Source organism: Labeo rohita, chromosome 16, assembly GCF_022985175.1.
Source record: "Labeo rohita strain BAU-BD-2019 chromosome 16, IGBB_LRoh.1.0, whole genome shotgun sequence".
NCBI classification, from domain to species: domain Eukaryota; kingdom Metazoa; phylum Chordata; class Actinopteri; order Cypriniformes; family Cyprinidae; genus Labeo; species Labeo rohita.
Window position 1 is genome coordinate 25,833,933 of NC_066884.1, and position 22,755 is coordinate 25,856,687.

Below are 22,755 nucleotides of genomic sequence, written 5' to 3' on the forward strand. Positions count from 1 at the left end.
TAAAACAACACAGAATAAATAATAACAAAAAAACAACACAAAATAAAACAAAATAAAATAAAACAAAAAACTAAACTAAATAAAACTAAATAAAACAAAAAACTGAATAAATCAAAACAAAACAAAACAAAATAAAATAAACTAAAATAAAATAAAACAGAATAAAATAAAACAAAAAACAAAACAAACAAAAAAATACAACAAAACAAAACATTAAATAAAACTATTTCAATCTAGCTGTACCTGAAAAGTGCTTTGAGGTTCTCCGGCAGCTCCGTTCGTCCAGCATATCCAGGGTTCATTGTGATGAAGATCCCAACAGAGGGTTTCAGGCTAATCTCTTCCTCTAGGAACAGAAACCTGCAGGGAACAAATAGTTAAAACATGCCTACATAATTCATATGAACCATTCAGAATTTCTAAAATGGAAAAACACCCTTACCTCTTCCTCTTGTTGCGAATGGCATCCTGTATGGTCTTCACCTGTACTGCCACCACTGACAACACTTCCACAGCGATTCGGTTAAACTCGTCAAAGCAGCCCCAAGCTCCAGTTTGTGCCAGACCTTTAAAAATGTTCCCTATGGACTGAACGATGAAACAAGTGAGGGAAACACATCACTGTGTCCTCTGTTAAAGACTTAACAGAACTAAACTAACAATAGTTAAGGAGAAGAACTTCCAAAACATCAGTCAACTGTGATAAAGTTTCAAACAGATCAGTCATTGATTTCTTTCAATTAAGAAGCAGAATCCTATTCAGCAAAGTAATTATATGCATTAGGAGCTCATCTGAACTGAGAATACACTCATAATTGTCCTGAGGTTGCTGAGTCCCATTTCTGCTGGTATGTCTGGTACGTCTACCTTATAGTCCATCTGCTCAGAGCAGTTGAAGACGTACACCATGACCCCCAGAGCTCTGCCCAGGTCTTTGGTGGTTTCAGTCTTTCCCGTGCCAGCCGGACCTGCTGGAGCACCACTCATAGTCAAGTGCAGTGACTGAGTTAGAGTTATATAGCACCTGTAATTAAAAAAAATGCAACCTCAAAAAATGTTTGAAAACAAATATGGTAAGGCTTAACATAACATTAAAAAAAAAAACATTATTATTATGGCTGTCAGTTTAACATGTTACCTTAATTAATAAGTTAAGAACAATTAACGCGATTAAAATATTTTAACACAGTTAACACTCTGGCCCTGCCCCCAAACCTGTACGTCACCTAGTCATTTCATATAGTTGACTGTTGACAAATATGATGCAGGGCAACTCCATAAATGCAGTTAGGCCCTAAAATTCAAGATACTGGTGCAAAAAATGCCACTGTATGTATTTTGTCTCATATTTACACATATATATCACACGGACAGCAAGAGCAATATGACACGAGTGCTGATTTTGTCCTGAACAATCACAAGCTTAAACAGTTCAGTAAATATGAAGTTGATATTGTGTTATATTTTAAACACAGTATTATGTGTTTTTGCTCAATTTTGCAGAGAAGATATTACTTTTGAATCCACAGCGAATTAATTTTGTTTAGTTTCTGAATGAATCTGCGTTTTGAATGAATCGTGTGAACCAATGATTCAAAGGCCCATTCATAGAGAGAGACGTTTACTTCATTCCTGAATGAATCAGCCGTTTAAACGAATCGAATGAATGAATGACACATAAAGATATTTAATGACTGCCCAACTCCAACTGAAACTAGACATTTTTATACAAAGATGGACACCTGTTACTAGGTACCTAGACGCATTGAAAACTAACTGATCAGTAATTTATTCCCTGTTGTATTATTTGACGTTGTATGTGTGTGTGTTTTTTTTTTTTCTGTATTCAATTCTTGTCTGTATTATCATTTCTTTTTCTCTTAGTCACTGCTGTTGTCAAGGAATGTTTGGTTCATTGTTTGTAATTTTCTTTAATGTATAACAATAAAGTTTAAAAAATAAAATAAAATAAAAAATAAAGACATTTACTGCCACCTGCTGGCATATGTAGTTTCTTATTTAGAGTATCATTTCATTAAAAAAAAATAATAATAAAAATAAAAAGATTAAATGAATAGTTTACCCAAAAATATTACAATATTACACTGTCATCATTTACTCACCCTCATGTGGAACATAAAAGAAAGTATTTTAAAGACAGATGGTAACAAAGCTATTTTAGTTTATATCATTATATGAACAAAAAATGCTGAGATGTTTCTTAAATTATCTTCTTTTATGTTCCATAGTTGCCGTTGCAGCCTAAATGTTTATGTGTAATAAACGGTTTGCTGAATCAAATAAAATATTTATTTCTAAAGCTACAATTTGTAATGTCTACTTGATACTTTCTCATTTAACACAAAAATAGCTTTAAATAATGTTTTGTGAATATTTTAACAGTCAAATTTATCACATTTATTTTGCGATTAATTCGATTAATTAATCGAAACATCATGTAAGTAATTAGATTAAAAATTTGAATCGACTGACAGTGCTAATTATTATATGATACAAAACAGCAGTTACATTCAAACTTCAGTACTTTAGTAATTTTTAAATTCAGTATACACATTATCCCATTGGTCACAATTGTGACTGACCTTAAAACACACTTTTCCATATAAATTTATACATTTCAAAAACTAATTGTTGATTATTTCACGTTACTAATGACACATCATTTGGATGCTTTCATGTCTGAGAAAAATTTGGGATTAAATGAGTTACCATTAGCCCTTAAAGAAAAAGTTTATGTTCATGTCTTTCTTTCTTCAGTCGTAAAGAAATTATGTTTTTCGAGGAAAACAATTCAGGATTTTTCTCCATATACCAAAGTACAATGGTGCCCCAAACGATTTTTAAACGATCCCAGCCGAGGAAGAAGAGTCTTATCTAGTGAAACAACTGGTTATTTTCTAAAAAAAATTACAATTTATATACTTTTTAACCTCAAACGCTTGTCTTGTCTCGACTGCCTGAACTCTGTTTTTTCCAGTTAATGACAGTTAGGGTATGTCGAAAACCTCCCATCTTCTTTTCTCCTCCAACTTTAAAATCATCCTACTTCGCTACAGAAGGACCAACCCAGTGTTTACAAAGTGAACATGCAAAGATGATCAAATGTCCTTTACAAAAAAAGGTAAAACAGCAATGTAGGACAATTTTAAAGTTGGAGGAGAAAATAAGATGGATGTTTTCGACATGAACTGGAAAAAAACAGAGTTCAAGCAGATGAGACAAGATGAGCGTTTGGGGTTAAAAAGTATTTAAACTTTAATTTCTTTTTTAGAAAACAGATAGTTTCGCTAGATAATACCCTTCTTCCTCAGCTGAGATCGTTTAAAGCCCTTTGAAGCTGCATTTAAACAGGGGCACCACTGAAGTCCAGTATATGGAGAGAAATGCTGAAATGTTTTCCTTAAAAACATAATTTCTTTACAACTGAAAAAAGAAAGACATGAACATCTTGGGTGACAAGGGGATGAGTACATTATCTGTAAATTTTTGTTCTGGAAGTGAACTTCGGCTTTAAGTTACCTGTCTGTGAGAGGTGTAATGACCAGACGAGGTGTGTTGCCTAGATATTCATAGGAATAACGAAACTGGGCATCGCAGATGTTGACGAAACAGTGTTTCTGTTCCTCATCCCAGCTGTGGCGGAGCTGAGAAACCCAGGCAAACGCCTGAGCACTGCTCACCTGGATAAAAACGGTCACAAACAACTCTGAAAAAGACATTCCAGCACTTCAAAAAAGAAAAAATAAAAGAGTCTAAATGCTCCCAACTCAATTAATTAATCAATTACCGCTTGTCAATTTAAAGCCCATTAAAATAATGACTGAAGAACTAAGAGAGACAAACAGCACTAAATGATTTAAAACAAGGAAACAGAGCATCCTTTAGTCGACATGATCATTATTTACGAAGCGCAGTAAACATGACCCAACCTTCTGAGCGATGAGTTTGGAGACCACATCTCTGGCGTGAACATCTATGGTGCACAGGGTCATGATCTTCTGCCTGTCACCCGGGTTCAGTTCCCCCAATAACATGTTTATCAAAGAGTTTAGCTGGGCAATCTGGAGAAGCAAGGCAGATATTTTAGAGTTTCAGAGGGCACAATGATGGCTTGTGAGAGCATACAGTGAGCTTTGTGGCCTCTGCTTACAGTAATTATATCAATTTACATGCCAGAGAGAAGTGGATGGTAATAACTGCGCTGACAGGGGCTCAGGGTCATGTGTTCATCAGAGAAATCCCCCCACGTTTATGGAGCAAGGTCATATATTCCAGTTGGGAGGCCAAATAAGCACAGCGCTCATTTATCAATGTTGGGGGGAACTGCGACTGTGTAAGACTGTTTGACTATGAATAAGAGCGGCCAGCTGGTGTGTGTGTGTGTGTGTGTGACAATGAATGAGAGTGCTGGGCCAATATGTGTGTGTGTGTGTGTGTGTGTGTGTGTGTGTGTGTGTGAGTTGGGGGGGTGGTTAAGAGGCGATACCGTGGATCCCTGTCACAGACAGGCAAATGAGATGTAATCTTCCTGCCTGTATTTGGTGTAAAAGCAGCTTAGGTTGTACTGCATTTATCACCCCATGCTGTCTGACAGCGACTCCAATCAGAGGCTTGAAGGGAAAGAGGCAGATTATTCAAACGCCGGCCAAGGACATGCTAACCTTCCCTGCGCTTGATGACAGATCCTGACGCTGCAGGGGCGATATGAACGTGCTTGTGGCAGTCTACACAGATCAGCACTATTCACTTCATCATACTTACAATGAAGTAGCAGGAGTGCGTTTTCGATGGCTTCATAATCGCCTCGTTCATACTTCACATGTGCTCTATCTGTGCCTGAAAACAGGAAGTCTAGCACTACCTAGAATAGTAAAAAATCTTTATGCAGGAGGAGGAAGGACTAGTGACTTTTAGGATCTGCAATACTGTAAATCTCCTGTTTAAAATTAAAGTGTCTTAAGATTTTTGGGCCACACAAGGCCTGCGTCTGATTCACTAAAATAGGGGCTCATAAGAACCATTTATTTGTGAACCACACTACTATTGACTTCCATGTATGTTTCTGATTCACTAAAATGGTCTTATGAACCACACTGAATTGTTTATGCTGTATGTTTTTGATTCACTAAAAATACATGGTTTATAAAAGTCATTTGTTTGTGAACCAGACTACAATGGTTGCCATGTATGTTTCTGATTCACTAAAAAGGTCTTGTAAGAGTCATTTGTTCATGAACAACACTATGCTATGACTTTGACTCACTAAAAAAATGGCTCATACGAGACATTTGTTTATGAACTGGACTACAATGGTTGTGCTGTATGTTTTTTATTCATGAAAAAGAACCAGTTCATAAAAGTCATTTATTTGTGAACCAGATGACAGTTGTTGCCCTGAATGTTTTTAATTCACCAAAAAATGTTTTATTAGAGTCACTTGTTCATGAACCACTCTATGGTATGACTTTGATTCACTAAAAAGAACTGGCTGATAAGAGTCATGGATTTGTGTACCAGACTACAGTGGTTGCCAAGTATGCTTTTGATTCACTAAAAAAGGCTAATTTGTTCATGAACCAAATAAAACAGGTTGTGCTGTATGCTTTTCATTCACTAAAAAAATATAAAAATGTAATTTATAACCCGACTACACTGGTTATGCTGCATGTTTTTTATTCACTAAAAAAAAAAAATCTAATAAAAATATAATTAGTTTGAGAAATGGACTATACTGGTTGCACTATATGATTCACTTAACCATTTATTTTTGAACCAGACTACACTGGTTGTGTTGTATGCTTTTGATTCACTCAAAAAGAACTTGCTCATAAGAGTCATTTATTTGTGCACTAGCCTAAAATGGTTGCACTGAATTATTTTCATTCACTAAAAAGAACTGGCTCATAAAAATCATTTGTTTGTGAACTGGACTAGGTTCACGAACAACACTGGTTGTGCTGTATATTTTGGATTCATTTAAAAAATGGATTTGAGAACTGGACTGTACTGGTTGCCCTATATGATTCACTAAGAAAAAAAGAAAAGAAAAAAAAAAGAAAAAAAAAACGTTTTGATTAACTAAGAAGAACTGGCTCATAAGAATCATTTGTTTTTGAATCAGACTACACTGGTTGTGCTGTATGTTTTTGATTCACTAAAAAAACAGAATAAAAATATAATTTCTTTGAGAACCAGACTGCACTAGTTGCACTATATGATTCACTAATAAAATTTTGATTTACTTACAAAGACCTTGCTCATAAGAGTCATTGATTTGTGAACCAGACTACACTGATTTTGATTCACTTATAAAAAAAAAATTGTCATTTGCTTGAGTCTTAGGAGTCTACACTGGCTGCACTGAATCATTTGAATCGGACAACAGAGATTGCACTGTATATTTTTGATTCACTAAAAAAGGCTAATTTGTTCATGAACCAAACATGCACTATATAATTCCCTTAAAAAAACAACAACCTTTTGATTCACTCAAAAAAGAACGGTCTCAAAAAAATCATTTGTTTGTGAACCAGACTACATTGGACACACTGTATGTTTTTGATTCACTTAAAAAATTGCTCAAACAAATCATTTGTGAACCAGACTACATTGGTTGCATTGTATGTTTTTGATTCACTTAAAAAGAATTTGCTCATAAGAATCATTTGTTTGTGAACCAGACTGCACTGGTTATACTGTATGTTTTTGATTCACTTAAAAAAAAATTGCTCATTAGAGTCTTTTATTTGCGAATCGAAACTACACTGGTTGCGCTGTATGTTTTTGATTCACTAAAAAGTACAGCTCATGAAATTAATTTGTTTGTGAACTGTAGGACACAGGCTGTGTTGCATATCTTTGCCTCACTAAAAGGATTTGGAATGTATTTGATTCACTAAAAAGAACTGGCTCATAAGAGTCAATTTTCATGAACTGTACTACACTGGTTATGTGAATTCTTTGCTTCACTGAAAAGACCTGGCACATAAGAGACATTATGTTTATAAACTGGTCTACACTAGTTGTGCTGCACATTTTTGATTCACTAAAAATAACTCACTTATAAGAGTCATTTGTGAATCAGACTACACTGGCTCTGTTGTATGTTTTTGATTCAATAAAAAATAAATTCTCATAAGAGCCAATGTTTTCAGCATGAACACGACTCAGAACAGCTCTGAAAGAGAGATCTCATTCATAAATGAGAATCTACCAGGTCATTCGTTCAGATGATTCACAATTATAAATGTGCAATATTCAAAGGACAGACTGACCTGTTTCTTGTTGTAGTCTCTGAGCGCCGTCTCAAAACCCTCAGCCAGGCGCTCAAATGCTAGATTCATGTCAGCGGACCACCAGATCTGAGAAGCCGTGAGAACCACCTGAGCTGGCAGCTCCAAGACCCAGTGTTCCCGCGAACGCTCCTCGTACGCGACCACAGCCTCGGCTATGTGCCTCCTCATTTCCTCCCTCATCACATCCTCCAGACTGTTCAACCAGAGCTCAACCTGACAGGAAACAGCTCACTCCATTAGAAATAATCGTACAATAACATTGACAGATTACTCTAATATCAGGGCCAACTGCTTACAAAATATATTAAAAAATGACCTATATAATAACATGTTTTGTGAATGCTGGGATGTCCTAATTATTAAAGTTATTTCTACCTGTATGTATATTTCAGAATGTGACTATGTATATGTAGTTTTAATTAAACGCATATTTAATAAAAAAAATATATTTTTTAACTAAAATAATTTATTGTATTTAATAAATAAATAATCAACATTTTATTTTTTAACATACATTTTATAGTTATATTTACTTAAATAATTTTTTATATATTTTTAAAAAGTTTGATATTAAGTTTTTCGAAAAAAGTTTCAACTTTATTATCCGAGTTTGATTTAATTAGATGCCTGTTTGATTTGAATGTGGGTTTTACCGGTCCAACGCAGTCACACTGCGAATAGAATGGAACGTATTCTCTGTCTCTGCTGAACATTCCCACTGCTGCTGTGACCTTTTCCCCCTCCTCGTCAGAAAACTCCAGATCAGTCATACTGTCAAACAGCTTACCCAGGTGACAGGTAACCTAAAAAGCAATGAACCATAAAGCGGTATTTTCACAGAACAATATACTGTACACAGTACCTCTGTGTATAAATGAATCAATTCGCACAGGTACGTATGGTTAAGTACGGGCATATCCGTAGATAATGATATGACTGTGGATGTATTTGCAATTCTTATTATAACCCAGGTACAATGAGAACAAGATGAAGCACTTTAACCCTGTTCTGGTTGAACGGTTCAGGAGAAAAACTCCGCATATGTGGGAGGATCAGCTCAAAGAAGGAGGTGGCCGGGGTCAGAATCAATCCAAGTGTAGAACTTTCATTTTTTATCATAATGATATTTCACAGCGAAGCACTGCCCTTGGAATTATCACCGTGATGATAAAAAAAAGTTTAATCATGGAGATAAAGGTTACTGTATGCAAATCAGAAGAAAGATGAGGAAATGTGGTACAATGTAAAATATATTTCTGTGAATCTCAGTCACCATTATTGCGAATACCAGGAAAGACTGCATACTTTATAGTTGACCTGTTTATGGATTACTGTAATACTGAAATGAGCTGTATAATTAGAGAAATCTGAAACTAATTAAACTTTCAAACTAATTCAAACTAATAGACTGTGATATGAAGTTAAAGGAAGTTAAAGTTAAACGCTAACTATTACAGCAGTACCTGTCGGGGCTGTCTGCCCTTCGAAAGGATGTCCAGTAAGTCTGCTGAAGACAGGAAATAGAATCGTGGGAAAGCCATTCGCTTGGTCTCCAGGTATTTGGCTAGTGCCTTCTCACACATAGCCAGTCTAGAATGGATTACAGGAAATCAAAAGAATCATCTATGCATCGCTCTTGAGACAACGTATAATTATGCAAAGATCATAAAAAGAGTTTACACCCACCTCCTCTGCAGGTCTTCAAGCATTGGTAGAAGATTGGGCTTGTTGGTGGCAGCAATTACATTTTTCGTTTCATCACTTTTGAACATAAGGTCCTTCACACATCAATACACAAAAATAAATATATAGAAGTATTAACATACTTTGCAGATGCATGTTCTAATATTTTCATCATTGTAACAACTTTAATTTAATTAATTAAGTGTTAATTTCTATTTAAATGTCATTTCAGTGTCTTTACCTACGATGTACTTGCATCAAAAATATTGTTAGATATAATATACTTCCTATTAACTTTTAATGTGATTCAGATGGGATACAATTAAGGTCAGTGACATGTTTAATGGTATAGGTAAGTTTAAGGGTGAGTTAAGGGGTAAGGGAAGAGTCAACATCGTAATTTAACTACAAAAATTAATTACTTATATAATTACATGCAGGTATTTTTTAAATACCAAACAATGTATCAACATGTACATATGTACACAATAAGTGCATTGTATCAAATGAGTAATTTAAATGTTAATTTGATTTCATTTCTACTGCATTTTACCAATTTTCTCCATCACTAATTAAATTCAAAATGGTTTAAAGTTGTAACTTTTTTAGTTGTAAATATTCTAATAAACTAGTTGTAACTATTTTAATAAACTTTAAAACATAGTTTACTCCTGTGATGCAATGCTGAATTTCGACGTCATTACTCCAGTCTTCAGTGTCACATGATCCTTCAGAAATCACTCTAATAATCTGATTTATTATCAGTGTTGGTAACTTTTTGCTGCTTACTATTTTTGGAACCTGTGATACTTTTTTCAGGTTTCTTTGATGAAAAAAAAAAAAAAAAAAAAAAAAAAAAAAAACAGGATTTTTTTGTAAAAATACACTACCGTTTAAATTTTTGAGGTTGATAATTTTTTTTTTTAAAGACGTATATTTTTTTAGAAAGGATTTGTTAAATTAATAAAAAAGTGATAGTAAAGACGTATATTGTTTGACAATATTTCTATTTTTAATAAATGCTCAAAGAATCCTGAAAGAAGTATCACAGGTATTATCACAAATGTTAAGCAGCAAAAACTGTTTCCAAAATTGATAATGAATCAGCATATTGTTAAAAAATCAGAATGATTTCTGAGGGATCATGTGGCACTGAAGACTAGAGTACTGAGTGAAGAAAATTCAGCTTTGTATCACATGAAAAAATTATATTTTACAGTACATTAAAATAGAAAACCATTATTTTAAATTGTCATAACATTTCAGAAAATTACTGGGTTTTTTTCTGTTTTTTTGATCAAATAAATGCATCAAATCCTTGATGAGCAAAAGAAACGTCTTTGAAAAAAACATTATAAATCTTACTGTTCCCAAACGTCTGAATAGCGGTGTATATACAAAATGTATAATTAATAATAATTCATTTAACTGTACTTGTAGTAGTAATATAAACCAGTACTTTAACACTGCAACAGTATATATACATACAATATATACATACAATTTATAACAATAATTTAGGAATCTGTACAGGAAAACATCACTTTGTTTTATTATGTACTACATTTCAAGTTTCATTTGAAATATTTTCACATCTTATCATCTTAAAATGAGCGAAAATACAAAAAAATAAAAATGAATAAAATAAATAACACTGACCCATATGCTTATAATTCTGAATCTCTTCTAAATCAAACAAACTTTTAAAGAAAGCATGTACTTTAACCTTAAACTCTGCATCCAGCGCACCAGAAACCAATGCATGTGAGATGAATTCAAGCATACCTTAAAGTCAGAATCAATGGAGCTGAACTGATGTGTCTCATCCGGCAGCTGGTGGAGTATGTCTTCGGAGCCCATGAAGATGCTCTCCAGGTGAGCCCAGGTCCTCTGCACCTCCAGCCACAGCAACAGCACTGAGTCAGCCTGAGTCAGCTGGGCCTGTAGCTCCAACACCTGCCCGTGGAAGAACGCTGCCTGCTTACTGTGCAGCAACACCTGCAGCTGCACCTGAGAGACAAACATATAGAGATGCACACACAGAGTCAGCAGCCACCAGAATGAACTGTTTCTTGGACAGTTTCTTATAGTTAGCTTTTCTGATCTATGAACCTAAGCTGGTCATCTCTTTCTTTTTACTTTCCAGGATTTTCTCCATATAGTGGACTTCAGTGGGTTGAAGGTCCAAACTGCAGTTTCAGTGCAGCTTCAAAGGGCTCTACACGATCCCAGCTGAGGAATGAGAGTCTTACGTAGCAAAATGATCTGTCATTTTCTAAAAAAAAAAACACAAATGCTTGTATAAGACCCTTATTCCTCAGCTGGGATTATGTAGAGCCCTTTGAAGCTGTATTGAAACTGCAATTTGGACCTTCAACCGGTTGATCTCCAGTAAGGTCCACTATATGGAGAAAAATCCTGGAGTGTTTTCCTCAAAAACCTGAATTTCTTTTTGAAAGAAAGACAGACATGAACATCTAGGATGACATGGGGGTGAGTAAGCTGTCATGACATATTTATTGTGGAAGTGAACTAATCCTTTAAAACATGATAATAGCACTAAAACATTAAAATAACATTAAAGTTCAGATCACATTTGAAGGTGATAAGTCTTGGCTCATATCTGAGATTTGGTTTCTCCAGTGCGATGTGCGTATGTTGTTTTTGTGTCCATGTTGTGTTGAGGCCCTTCTGTTGTCTGTAATGTTTTCAGACATGTGGGTGTAAGGGGGCCGGTTTCGCACAGACGGCAGACTTATTGTCAGCCGTGATGTGTTTGGCTAGATTTTGGCCCCTACACATACAGCGTGATAACAAAGCCAGCAATGTGTGGTCTCTATAAATCAGACGTGTGAATACAGGCGGCTGACAATGAAAGATCGTTCTCTCGGCATAGTGGGACGGTCTTAGAGAACGAGATAAAGACCCTGGCCACACCAAGCTTATTTTGTCGAGCAACAGCTTGTTAACATTTTCTGATAAGCTAAGTAAACATACTATCAGTGTAAAATGTATGTGTTTTGTTCAAATCGACCAGCTAATACCATGTGACATTTTAAAGCTGTTTATACCTGACTGTTCTCCAGACTCTCTATAAGTTCATCACTGCATTTCAGCATTGGTGTAGCGGTATGGTAATGCTCTTCAAAAGAAAACTCCATCCGTGCCCACATCTGGCTAATTTCAGACAGAACCTTTAAAATAAATTAGTAAATCGTTACTCTTGTTTTCAGAAACGTATCGCAGTGAATAGTCTTGTGAAAGATACTGAGTGAGACTGAACCTTCTCAGTGGACATCTCTTTGACTGCTCTCCCAACTGTACTGTGCACCACATCTTCATATATGTGCAGCTGCAAAGCCAGCAAATCCTCAAGAGTTGTTTCTTCAGTTAAAGTGAAATTAACCTAAAAGAATAGTATAGAAAACATGTGAAAATCAATATTGAACATGCCCTCATGTGCATAAAGTAAATAAATAAAAAATATTATTATTATTATTATTATTATTATGCATTTCGTTGTTTTCTAGAAGAAAATTAAACATCCCTAAAACAATATACAAATTTTTGAGGAGCAAACTGACATAAGAGAGTAGGTGTTGTTTACAAACAAATTTAGCAACAGTGTGAGTTTGTCATGCAATTCTTTTTTTTCTCTGAATTGTGAGATATAAACTTGCAATTGTGTTATTGTAACATTTTCAAGATATAAACTCCCAATTCTATTAAAAAAAAAAAAGAAAGAATTGTGAGTTTATATCACACAATTCTAAGAAAAAAATTCAGATGTGTGAGTTCATATCTCACAATTCTGACTTTATAATTGGTAATTGGAAGTTTTTAATCACACAATTCTGAGAAAAAAGTAATTTTTTTCTCAGAATTGCGACTTTATTTCTCAGAATTGTGAGTTTGTCTCCAATTCTAACTTTTCACAAAATTCTCACTTTTTTTTTCTTAGAATTTTGAGGTATAAACTCACAACTGTGTTATAGAGTCACAATTTCAATATAAATATATAAACTTATATATAATATATATTTTTTTCTGATTTGTGAGATTCCTCCATTGTTATTAAGTCACATTTTCAAGATATAAACTCGCAATTCTATTAAAAAACAGAATTGCACGTTTATATCACGCAATTCTGAGAAAAAAAGTCAGATTTGTGAGTTCATAACTCACAATTTTGACTTTATAATTGGTAATTGCAAATTTTTATCTCACAATTCTAAGAAAAAAAGTCATTTATTTCTCAGAATTGCGAGTCTGTCTCCAATTCTAACTTTTCACACAATTCTGACGTTTTCAGAATTGTGATATAAAAACTCACAATTGTGTTATAAAGTCACAATTTTAAGATATAAACTTAAAGTAAAAAACTTAAAAAACTAAAAGTTTATATCACGCAATTCTGAGAAAAAAAGATTTACAAGATCATATCTCACAATTCTGACTTCATAACTTGCAATTGTGAGTTTATAATCACGCAATTCTGACTTCAAAAAAGTCAGATTTGCAAGTTTGTATATCGCAATTCTGACTTTTCATGTTTTTTTATGGCTTTGTTTCTCAGAATTGTGATATATAAACTCACAATTGTGTGTTATAAAGTCCAGTTCTTTATTGCGAGTTTGTCTCGCAATTCTGACTTTTCACGCAATTCTGAGAAAAAAGTCATAATTACTTTTTTTATTTTTTATTCAGTGGCAGAAATGGGCTTTCATACTTTTTTGCCTTTTGAATTAAAGTAATAAAATTAAAAGTAAAAAGTAAGAATGAAAGTAAATGTATATTTAAGATGTTTAGATCACATGACTGAAAGTTGTAATAAAATAAGATTTGCAAGGTTTACCTTTTTTTTTATAAACCATGGAACACAAATAAAAAGTTAAAAAGTTCAACAGAATGTTGATGTTGATTTTTCCATATAAAATATGTGAATAGTGAAAATGAGAAAAAGCACTAGAAAAGTGAACAACGTCGGTGTGTTTTTTTTCAAACAACATTACTATATTTAGTGTTGGGAAGTACCTATGTACTTTGTAATTTAATTATGAAATAAATGTAACTGTAATCGGTTGCAGTTACTGAGAAAAATGTGTAATTAAATTACAGTTACTTATGAAAGTGGATCTGAATATTTTCTGTAAAAATCTAAGACATGTTGAATGTTGTGCATGATGCCTCCAGCCATAAAGTTATTCCGATGCTTTTAATTGGTTCTCTTGTTTGAATTTGTGGCGAGTTCCTCTAATTATATCAATCAACATTGCTGCTGAAAGCTTCAGGCTACAACCTGTCTGAGAGTTGCCACCATTGCAAGTGATAATAATGCATTCCGTTGCTGTGTTTTAAAATTAATTTTTTATAATCTTAAATTTAAGTGACAAAGAATTTTGAAATTCTGACAGAAATTATTGAGTATTACTGTAAGGTTAACTGCCCACTTTAAATGTTAATGAAAATGTAAATGAAAATTATTAACAGTTACATCATTTGTTAGAAATTTAAAAAAGTAATCAAAAAGTAATCAAATGTAATCAGTTACATTACTTACTTAGGTCATTTTAAATAGGGTAACCTGTAATCTGTAACATTTTTATTACACTTCCAAAGTAACACTGAATGTATGGCCTAATTAAACTTGGAATATAGCAGTGCATGGGTAATTATTGTACGTTTGTGATGTTTTTTAACAATATTTTTGGTCATTATTCACTTTCATTTTATGCAAAAGAGCTCACCAATATCTCATTTTATTGTGCTCAAGGAAAAAAAAGAAAATCCTGAATTTGAAACAATGTAAGACTAAAAATACATTATCCAATTGATTTAAAAAATCATTTTTAACTGTTTAAAAACTAAATTTTTTAACAGGAGTGGTATAGAGTTGTTTAATCTATGCTTTTGAAATAGTTATAAAATACATTACAGTAAATATATTTTCAGGTCTCTAAGAAAAAAAGCCTCTGGCTTACCCCAGTAGTCCTGATCAGCAGGGCCCAGTGTCTGTCTCTCATCGCTGGGTTCAGCAGCTCTGTCACAGCCCTCAGAGAAGTCAACAGATCCCTGAGCACACAGTCCAGACTCACATACACGTCCCAAACACGGGTCTCTTTATCAAAAACCCGCATTTCCTGACCACACATGAAGTCAGAGGTTAGAAACACACAGGGACTAAAAACCCCTCCAAACAGGGTGACCACCTGTCCCACTTTGCATTGTACTGCACAGCATTTTCACTCCTTGTCCCGCATGTCGCATATTAAGAAAATGTCCCGCATTTTCATCAGTCTGTTGGTTTTAACTATTATATTAAGAAAACGTCCATGCGTTCTTTTTTCCTTTTTAAGAAAGCTTTTTATTTATTCTTTTTGCACGCAAAGACCAGCACCACCAACGGAAATGGTCGAGCGCATACGGAAAAACATGATATTCTCCATTCATTTTAACCAATTTTAAAAATCGAGGCAGCTTTCAGACCCAACTTTCTTCTTATTTTAATAGTTCGGTTGGTGCGGTTTCTATGACGTTATTTTAATGACAAATGTCCAGTAATGCGGGAGCGCATCAAAATGCGCAAGCACAAATCTCTTCTCTCGCAGGTGGATCCTATTAACTCTCAATAAAAAAAAGACACGCTTGCATGTATGCACTCGGGAAACATTAATCAGCGCATATGACAACGGATGTAATCAGTATTTACATAGCATAACAGTAGAAAATGTATCTATCTCACACGTGTCCCGCATTGTCCTGCAAAATCACATCTATGTCCCGCAACAGATCTATTGCCAGGTGGTCGCCCTACTTCGAAAACATGTTTTGAAACAGATTCATTTTGAGATGCTGCTTTCTAGCTCACTGATACAAGCATTCTTACTTTTGTAAACCTCCTCAGCTCTGTCTCCATGTGTTCTACATTGATCTCTCTCCATTTTGTCCTTGTCCATTCTGCTGTACTGCACTGTGAGGACATGGCATGGGGTTAAGTGGACAGTTCGAGCAAAACTGAAAGCTCAAGTATTTAATTTTCTGTAAAAATGAAAGGATGATCCACCTGAGCGCACAGCAGCAGATCCCAGAGCTGTTTCAAAACAGCAACGTCTCTCTGACAGAGCCTGAGTTGCTTAATATCAGGGCTGCTCACTTCAAACAGCTTACAGGACTCCTGGAGATCTGCATTCTCTTGCTCTAAAACCAGCATCTCCCTGTGACACTAACAAACACACAGCATAACGAAAGGTTAATGTATGTATGAATGGAAATTAATTCTGTGGTATCATGGATTGTTTGTATGAGAATAAATAAACATTTACTTTATCCAGGCGAGCATATGGTTTCTCTGTGTTGTACTGAAGAGGAGCTTCTCTTTTAAACCGTTCTTGAAACTGATTCAGCTTTTTCTGTGATGAGAGACATGAATCCGCAAAAACATAAGCATGGTTATCCTGAACCTTTAGAATGCTAAACCTAAAAACATTTCATTTTGCTTAAAGAAATGAAAGTTTACATTTGAATCTATTAAGCCATGGGCAAATGAGAAGCTCACCTCAAAGGCCACACACTTCCTGCGGATGACAGCTACCTCTGCAGTATGAAAACGAGCAACCTCATGTTTCACTGTCCAGGCCAGCTTCTTCATGTTGTTCCACTTCTCTGGCAACTCCTGATACAGTTAAATACATCACAGTTAAGTACATTTTACAACCAGGAAATCAAGCATATTCAAATTCTGTGACAAAAATAATAAGATGCTAATTATTTAATGGCATGGCCAAGGCTAAAAACTAAAATCAATCATTTTAAATCCTACAAGTAAATTTAGGCATCACAATAGCATAATGTACAGTATTAAAAAAAATGATATTCATGTTGAATTTTGCTATATAGTATTATCTATTTTCTATCATATTAACAGTGTTAATAAATTATTTAATAAGATTAAATTTAAGTCAGCACTAGATTAGGTAAATGTAAAAATTGTGAAAATGCAAGCACAGTTAAATATCCAGTATTAATTTTGGATATCCAATATAAATATATAGATAGATATAATGCATTTACATTTAGACAAACACAATTTAATCTCTAAAATAAATAAAATGTAAAAAATAAACATAAAATTGACTTATGTATATTATGCAAGTGATAATATAATTTGTAATGAAAAACAAAAACTTTTTACTTGTGGTCTCAGACATTTTTTCCACATTTTTGATATTGTTTAATTAAAATTAATTTACAGTTTGCATTGTGAAGTAAAAAGTGAACAGCACTCTCGTTCAGAAGTTTGGAAATTGATGATTTTTTTATTACAATTTGGAAAAAATCTCTTATGCTCACCAAGGCTCCATTTATTTGATCAAAAAAAAAAAAGTGATCAAAAATACAGTAAAACAGTAATATTGTCATTACAATTAAAAATAACTGGCTTCTATTTCAATATATTATTAATAAATGTATGTTGTTTTTTAAAAATCAAACCTTTTTCAAGCTTCTTTGGCAAAAATAAATGTCAAAAGAGCAGCATTAATTTGAAATGGATTTTTAAAACAATCAGTTCTGTTAAACCAATTAATCGTGATTAAACACATCCAATATAAAAGTCTGTTTTACATAATATATGTTTGCGTACTGTGTATATTTATCTGTATATAAATACACACACACATACATGTATTAATTAAAGAAATACATGTAATATATATTTAGATGTGTATATAATATAAATCAATGTAAATATATAATATAAATATGAATCTATACTAGGGCTGTAACGATAATCGCACGATGTCGTGAGGCGCGTTTAGTCAATGAAGCCGGTACTTTGATTAGTAGTAAAGCTCCATCACGTGCGTTCAGCTGGAGCGGCAAGTAATACACAGAGCCGTAAAGCACTGACAAGCTACGCCAAAATCGCGATTCGATTTTGCGCACGATTTTGGCGTAGCTTGTCAGTGCTTTACGGCTCTATGTATTACTTGCCGCTCCAGCTGAACGCACGTGATGGAGCTTTACTACTAATCAAGGTACCAGCTTCATTGACTAAACGCGCCTCACGACATTGTGTGATTATCGTTACAGCCCTAATCTATACACAAACACACACACATGTAAATATTTCTGAATTATATATACAGGGTTCCCACACTTTGGTTAACTTTAAATTCAAGGACCGTTCAAGGACTTTCCAGGTCCAATACCCTGAAATTGCAAGTGAAAGTGAATAGCCACTCATTCAAAAGAGATTTAAATACTCCGCATACAATAGTGACTCTCTGATGCGTCAAAATTATATTCAATATTAGAGTGATTGCATGAGCAGGAGGCAATGCCCTGAAATTCAGCGGGCGCGGGATCACGAAAACAGTCCCACATAGGGCTTTAATACAAAAATGTACACAATGAATGCCGACTACAGAAAGCAAAAGCCGAATCCCGGACATTTTGGGCGATTTAGAAATCCCGGCTAGACGCAATTTTTAGGTCCAAAAAGAAGACATGCCTGGGGAAAAGAGGACGTATGGTCACCCTAACTAACGTAAACCAAGCAAGCTAGTACGCATAGGCCACGAAGTGTTGATGAAATAACTCATTAGCGGACCAGAGGGAATAATATGGAATTTTTGTTCAGAAAAGTTCTTGCACAAAATAATTTAAGCACTTTCAAGGACCTGTATCTATGTATGCTTATTTAAAAACTTTCCAGGGCCTTGAAATATTTTTTTTTTCAACTTTCAAGGATTTCAAGTATATATATATATATATACACACTGTAAAATCTAATTAGTTGGGCTTACTTAAAAAAAGCATGCAAACCGATTGCCTTAAAAAAACTAAGTAAAGTGAAATAGGAATAGTATGTTGTACTGACAAATGCTTAGTTAGTATAGTTTACTTACACAAGAGTTCTAGTAACTAAAAAAGAACTGTAGGGGGTACTTAATAATTTACTTTAGGCTTACACTTGACTTAGTATAGCTACTCACTGACTCCCAGAGTGCATTGCGGCATGAATAAATTATGCAATTGCTTTGTTTTACTGTTGTTGTTTTTATTTGCTAATTTTATTTACTGACTCGTGTCAGTAGTAGCACAACAAAAAGAGAAAATAAAAATAATATAATGGCTATTGTCACACTTAATAAAAATAAATAAAATTGAATTGTCACCATTGTTGTGATTCATGTGCTGAATGTTGAAGTTTGTGACTTGAGCACATTACCACAAATATTAAAGGACTGTCTCAACCCAATAAAGTTTCTCAAGGTGTTTATGAAGAACAATAAAAATGTAAAACATCATTAATAAATATAAAAAAAATACATTAGCTAAAGAATTAAAAGATTTAGCTAATCAGAATTAGAAGGTTACCTTCTAAAAGCAACCTACTTATTACTTTTCTTCCCTTGAAATCAAAAACCATGACTTCATGTTGCATTGCTGTATCAATAGGAAGAAAATCATAATAAGAAAAACAAAGTTCCAAGTGCCCAACCAAACGGAACATTAATCACTATAAAGGTAAGTAAAAAAATAAAAATAAAAATAAAAAATAAATAAATAAAATAAGACACACAAACAACATTTTACGAAAATCAACATCAATTTATGAAGTCAGCTTATGTGATGTTCTCTCAAATATATAGTTGTATTGAAACAACATTCAAGATGACTTTGGGAAATGAGTGAATGTAACTAGTGAAAAATTCTTCTGTTGTTATTTTGCAAATTAGCAACATATTTGTGCACTGCTGCCTCTCACTGCTTTATTAATGTCATTGGTTCCTTTGTGGCTACTTGAATATTTTAAGTAAACATCACTCAAAGTAGTAAGTAAACTGTTTTACTCGCTTGAAAGTAGCTGTAACTTAATAAAACCTAGTAAGTATCGCAACTAAGTAAAGATAACTAATTATATCTAAGTAAGGTAAACTATTGGATTTTACAGTGTATATATATATATATATATATATATATATATGCATGTGTGTGTGTGTATTTGTATAGATATAAATATACACAGTACACGCAAATATATTATGTAAACAATAACTTTGATTTTGGATATGATTAATCGCGATTAATCGATTTGACCGAACTAAAATGTAAATGTCTTTACTGTGAGTTTTCATCAATTTAAGGCGTCCTTGCTGAATAAGAATCTCTCTTCTAAAAAAATTCTGGTCCCAAAGTTTAAATGGTAATAGAGGTGCAAAGATGCCATTCTGAAAGACAGAGTCTTAACATAATTCCCACTTACATCCCCATTTTATAGTTAGTCTTCAGGCCTGTCAAATACTCTCACCTCAAGCTGCATGTGGACACACTCAGGTAGGGTTTCTCCATACTGCTCCAGAAGATTGACCACATCGATGACAGGTTCAAAAAGCTGGTCTGTACTGGTCTGTCTGTCTCTGATCGCCAACAGGTAACCCATCACCTGCACAAGAGCCTGGTAGTCTCCACCGCACACTGGCTCTTTAAGCCTGGATTCCGCCCGGAGCATGAACTCCTCTAGTTCGCCAATACTGAAGAACATCAAGATCACAAACCAGCAGAAATCTATTACTTTTATTGACTGAGGAAAGCATTTGGAGTTCGAAGGAAAATTGGGGCATTAAAGTGATTTTTTTTTTCTATGTAATTACGAAATGGAGTCTCACCTGCCGGTAACATAAGACATCAGGTGCTCCTTAAACATCCAGCTCCATTTTTTGATTACGTTTAAAAGACTCATCTTGAACGAACGGATATCCACTTTAAACCAGCCGTCAAATACCTGCCAGTCCTCCAAACGGTTGACCTCTGCATACACTTCTTCATAATGATTCATCTGTTGTGAAAGGAAACAATTTACTGATAACAGAAAACAGTTTATGGACAGATTTTTATATTCATTCAAATATATTTAATACTGAATTAATACTGTTTCAAAAGCTGATATTTAAGAAATATAGTTGCACCTGCTCTTTGAATTGTGCTGTGGTGGGAGGATTTTCTGGAAATGCATCTTCTCCATAGGCTTCCACCTCTTCAGCTGTGAGTGCATGACCATAGAGGAGGAACTGCCTGAGAAACTCAACCCTGTCATCAAGCCACAGGGGACTGTAGCGGATAAGTGTGTCCTGGTATTGCAAGGCTTTCTTCATGACTTCATCAACTCTCTCCATCACTTCCTGTCTGAGCTCTATTAGGTCTAACATGTCCTCGACATCAGCCTAAACAATGTATGAGGTAAAATATAAAATATTATTTGTATATTTACAAAAAAAAAATTAAAAATACTGCAAAACTTATTTTTGATATGTATTAGAAAAAAACAGGGATCCAAATGTCTGAGTTCACTATAAAATGCTTATAATTTGTAATTTAAAAATGTAATAATTTAGAAAAATGCTAAATAAATTAATTATATTAACCAATTAATATACTTAACCAATCTGTCACATTAATTCATTTATATTTATTTGTATTATTTATCTTTTATTTATTTATTTTTTCCATTAAAGAATTTAATTAAAATATAGTTGCAAGCAGCGATTATCAGGTTCAAGCGCTATAGGCATTTAAGCACATGTGAAAAAAGTTAATACATACTATTTAGCAAGCATGTAACCACCTAAATCAATGTTTTAAAAAAAAAAAAAAAAAAAAAAAAGCATTTTGGCAAATCCAGGTAATTTACCCTAGAAATATGATTATTTTTAATATTTATGATTGTTATAGTGCCACCCATGGTCGGAATTCCATAAAACTTTGCATGCTTGTTTAGAATGATCTGTCACAAGTTTTGAGTTTTTGTTTAGGATTTATAGGCTTTTGGGTATATTTGGCCACGCCCCTTTTAAAATGACCCTCTTATAGATATAAGTGTAAAGTTAAACTTTTTTTTTTGATAATTATTGACCTCCAGAGAATTGTCCCGCAGCGATTTTGTTGGGATTGAGCAAAAAAACTAAGACTAGGTCACAAAAGCAGGTTTTAACATAATCAAGAATATTTAATGAACTATTTGATTGACAGCAGTGGTTCTTGAGGCAAAGTTGTTCAGAATGAGGAGATCTATCATATGATATGAATATCGTGAACCAAGTATTCCAACGATATAAGGCGCATTAAAGGGGTGCTATTAGGTTTTTTCACTTTTTGAATTTTAGTCAGTGTGTGGTGTGTATCTTTGGGCATAAAAAATATTTACAAAAAGTTACAAATCTCAAAGTCCACTCGTTTTTTAAAAAATCTCTTTTCAAGAACTACAACGAACGGCTCCTTTGGGCTACAGTGTTTGTTTTCCACATGCAATGATGTCGATGTAGAATATTATTAAATTAAATCCTGCCTACTGAAATTTGAATTGTTGGAGGGAGGGTAGGGATGAATTGGAGGATTAGCCTAACTTCAGCGATGCAGCATGGAGAGCCGTTTCAATGAGCCGTAGCGTGGCGGGTATTAACACAAGCACTGACTAGAGTGGCCACTTCAGAGCAGTAACACGCCACAGACGTGTGTTGAAACACACACTAAAGCCGCAATCTACTCCAGTTGCCACATAGGAGCCGTAACGCACCGCAAATGTGTGCAGTGTGTGGTAAGAGATTTATTCATCATACAGTGTAGACAGCTTCACTTATAACGCAAGTGTTTTTTAAAATGCATAAACTTGCACTAGAATAGGCTAGGCTAGTCAGTGATGATGTTTTTTGATAATGTTAGGCTGCTTTTAGTCTTATGCTGGAGCTGGTTTTTG

At 34.1% G+C, this 22,755-nt stretch overlaps 1 protein-coding gene across 1 annotated transcript in view; it reads right to left on the reverse strand.

Annotated features, from left to right (window-relative positions):
- LOC127178502 (dynein axonemal heavy chain 11) overlaps positions 1–22,755 on the reverse strand; it is an 87,917-nt gene that overhangs the window by 57,804 nt on the left and 7,358 nt on the right. Inside the window, exons 16-35 of the mRNA XM_051131412.1 lie at positions 20,972–21,226; positions 20,672–20,841; positions 20,314–20,536; positions 16,555–16,671; positions 16,322–16,408; positions 16,063–16,221; positions 15,886–15,969; positions 14,981–15,139; positions 12,283–12,405; positions 12,071–12,193; positions 10,785–11,009; positions 9,003–9,094; positions 8,780–8,906; positions 7,970–8,119; positions 7,296–7,529; positions 3,951–4,082; positions 3,541–3,701; positions 868–1,024; positions 443–588; positions 244–360 (exon numbers count right to left, since the gene is read on the reverse strand). Coding sequence (XP_050987369.1) covers positions 244–360; positions 443–588; positions 868–1,024; positions 3,541–3,701; positions 3,951–4,082; positions 7,296–7,529; positions 7,970–8,119; positions 8,780–8,906; positions 9,003–9,094; positions 10,785–11,009; positions 12,071–12,193; positions 12,283–12,405; positions 14,981–15,139; positions 15,886–15,969; positions 16,063–16,221; positions 16,322–16,408; positions 16,555–16,671; positions 20,314–20,536; positions 20,672–20,841; positions 20,972–21,226 — 3,041 coding nt within the window. The remainder of the gene's footprint in view (positions 1–243; positions 361–442; positions 589–867; positions 1,025–3,540; positions 3,702–3,950; positions 4,083–7,295; positions 7,530–7,969; positions 8,120–8,779; positions 8,907–9,002; positions 9,095–10,784; positions 11,010–12,070; positions 12,194–12,282; positions 12,406–14,980; positions 15,140–15,885; positions 15,970–16,062; positions 16,222–16,321; positions 16,409–16,554; positions 16,672–20,313; positions 20,537–20,671; positions 20,842–20,971; positions 21,227–22,755) is intronic.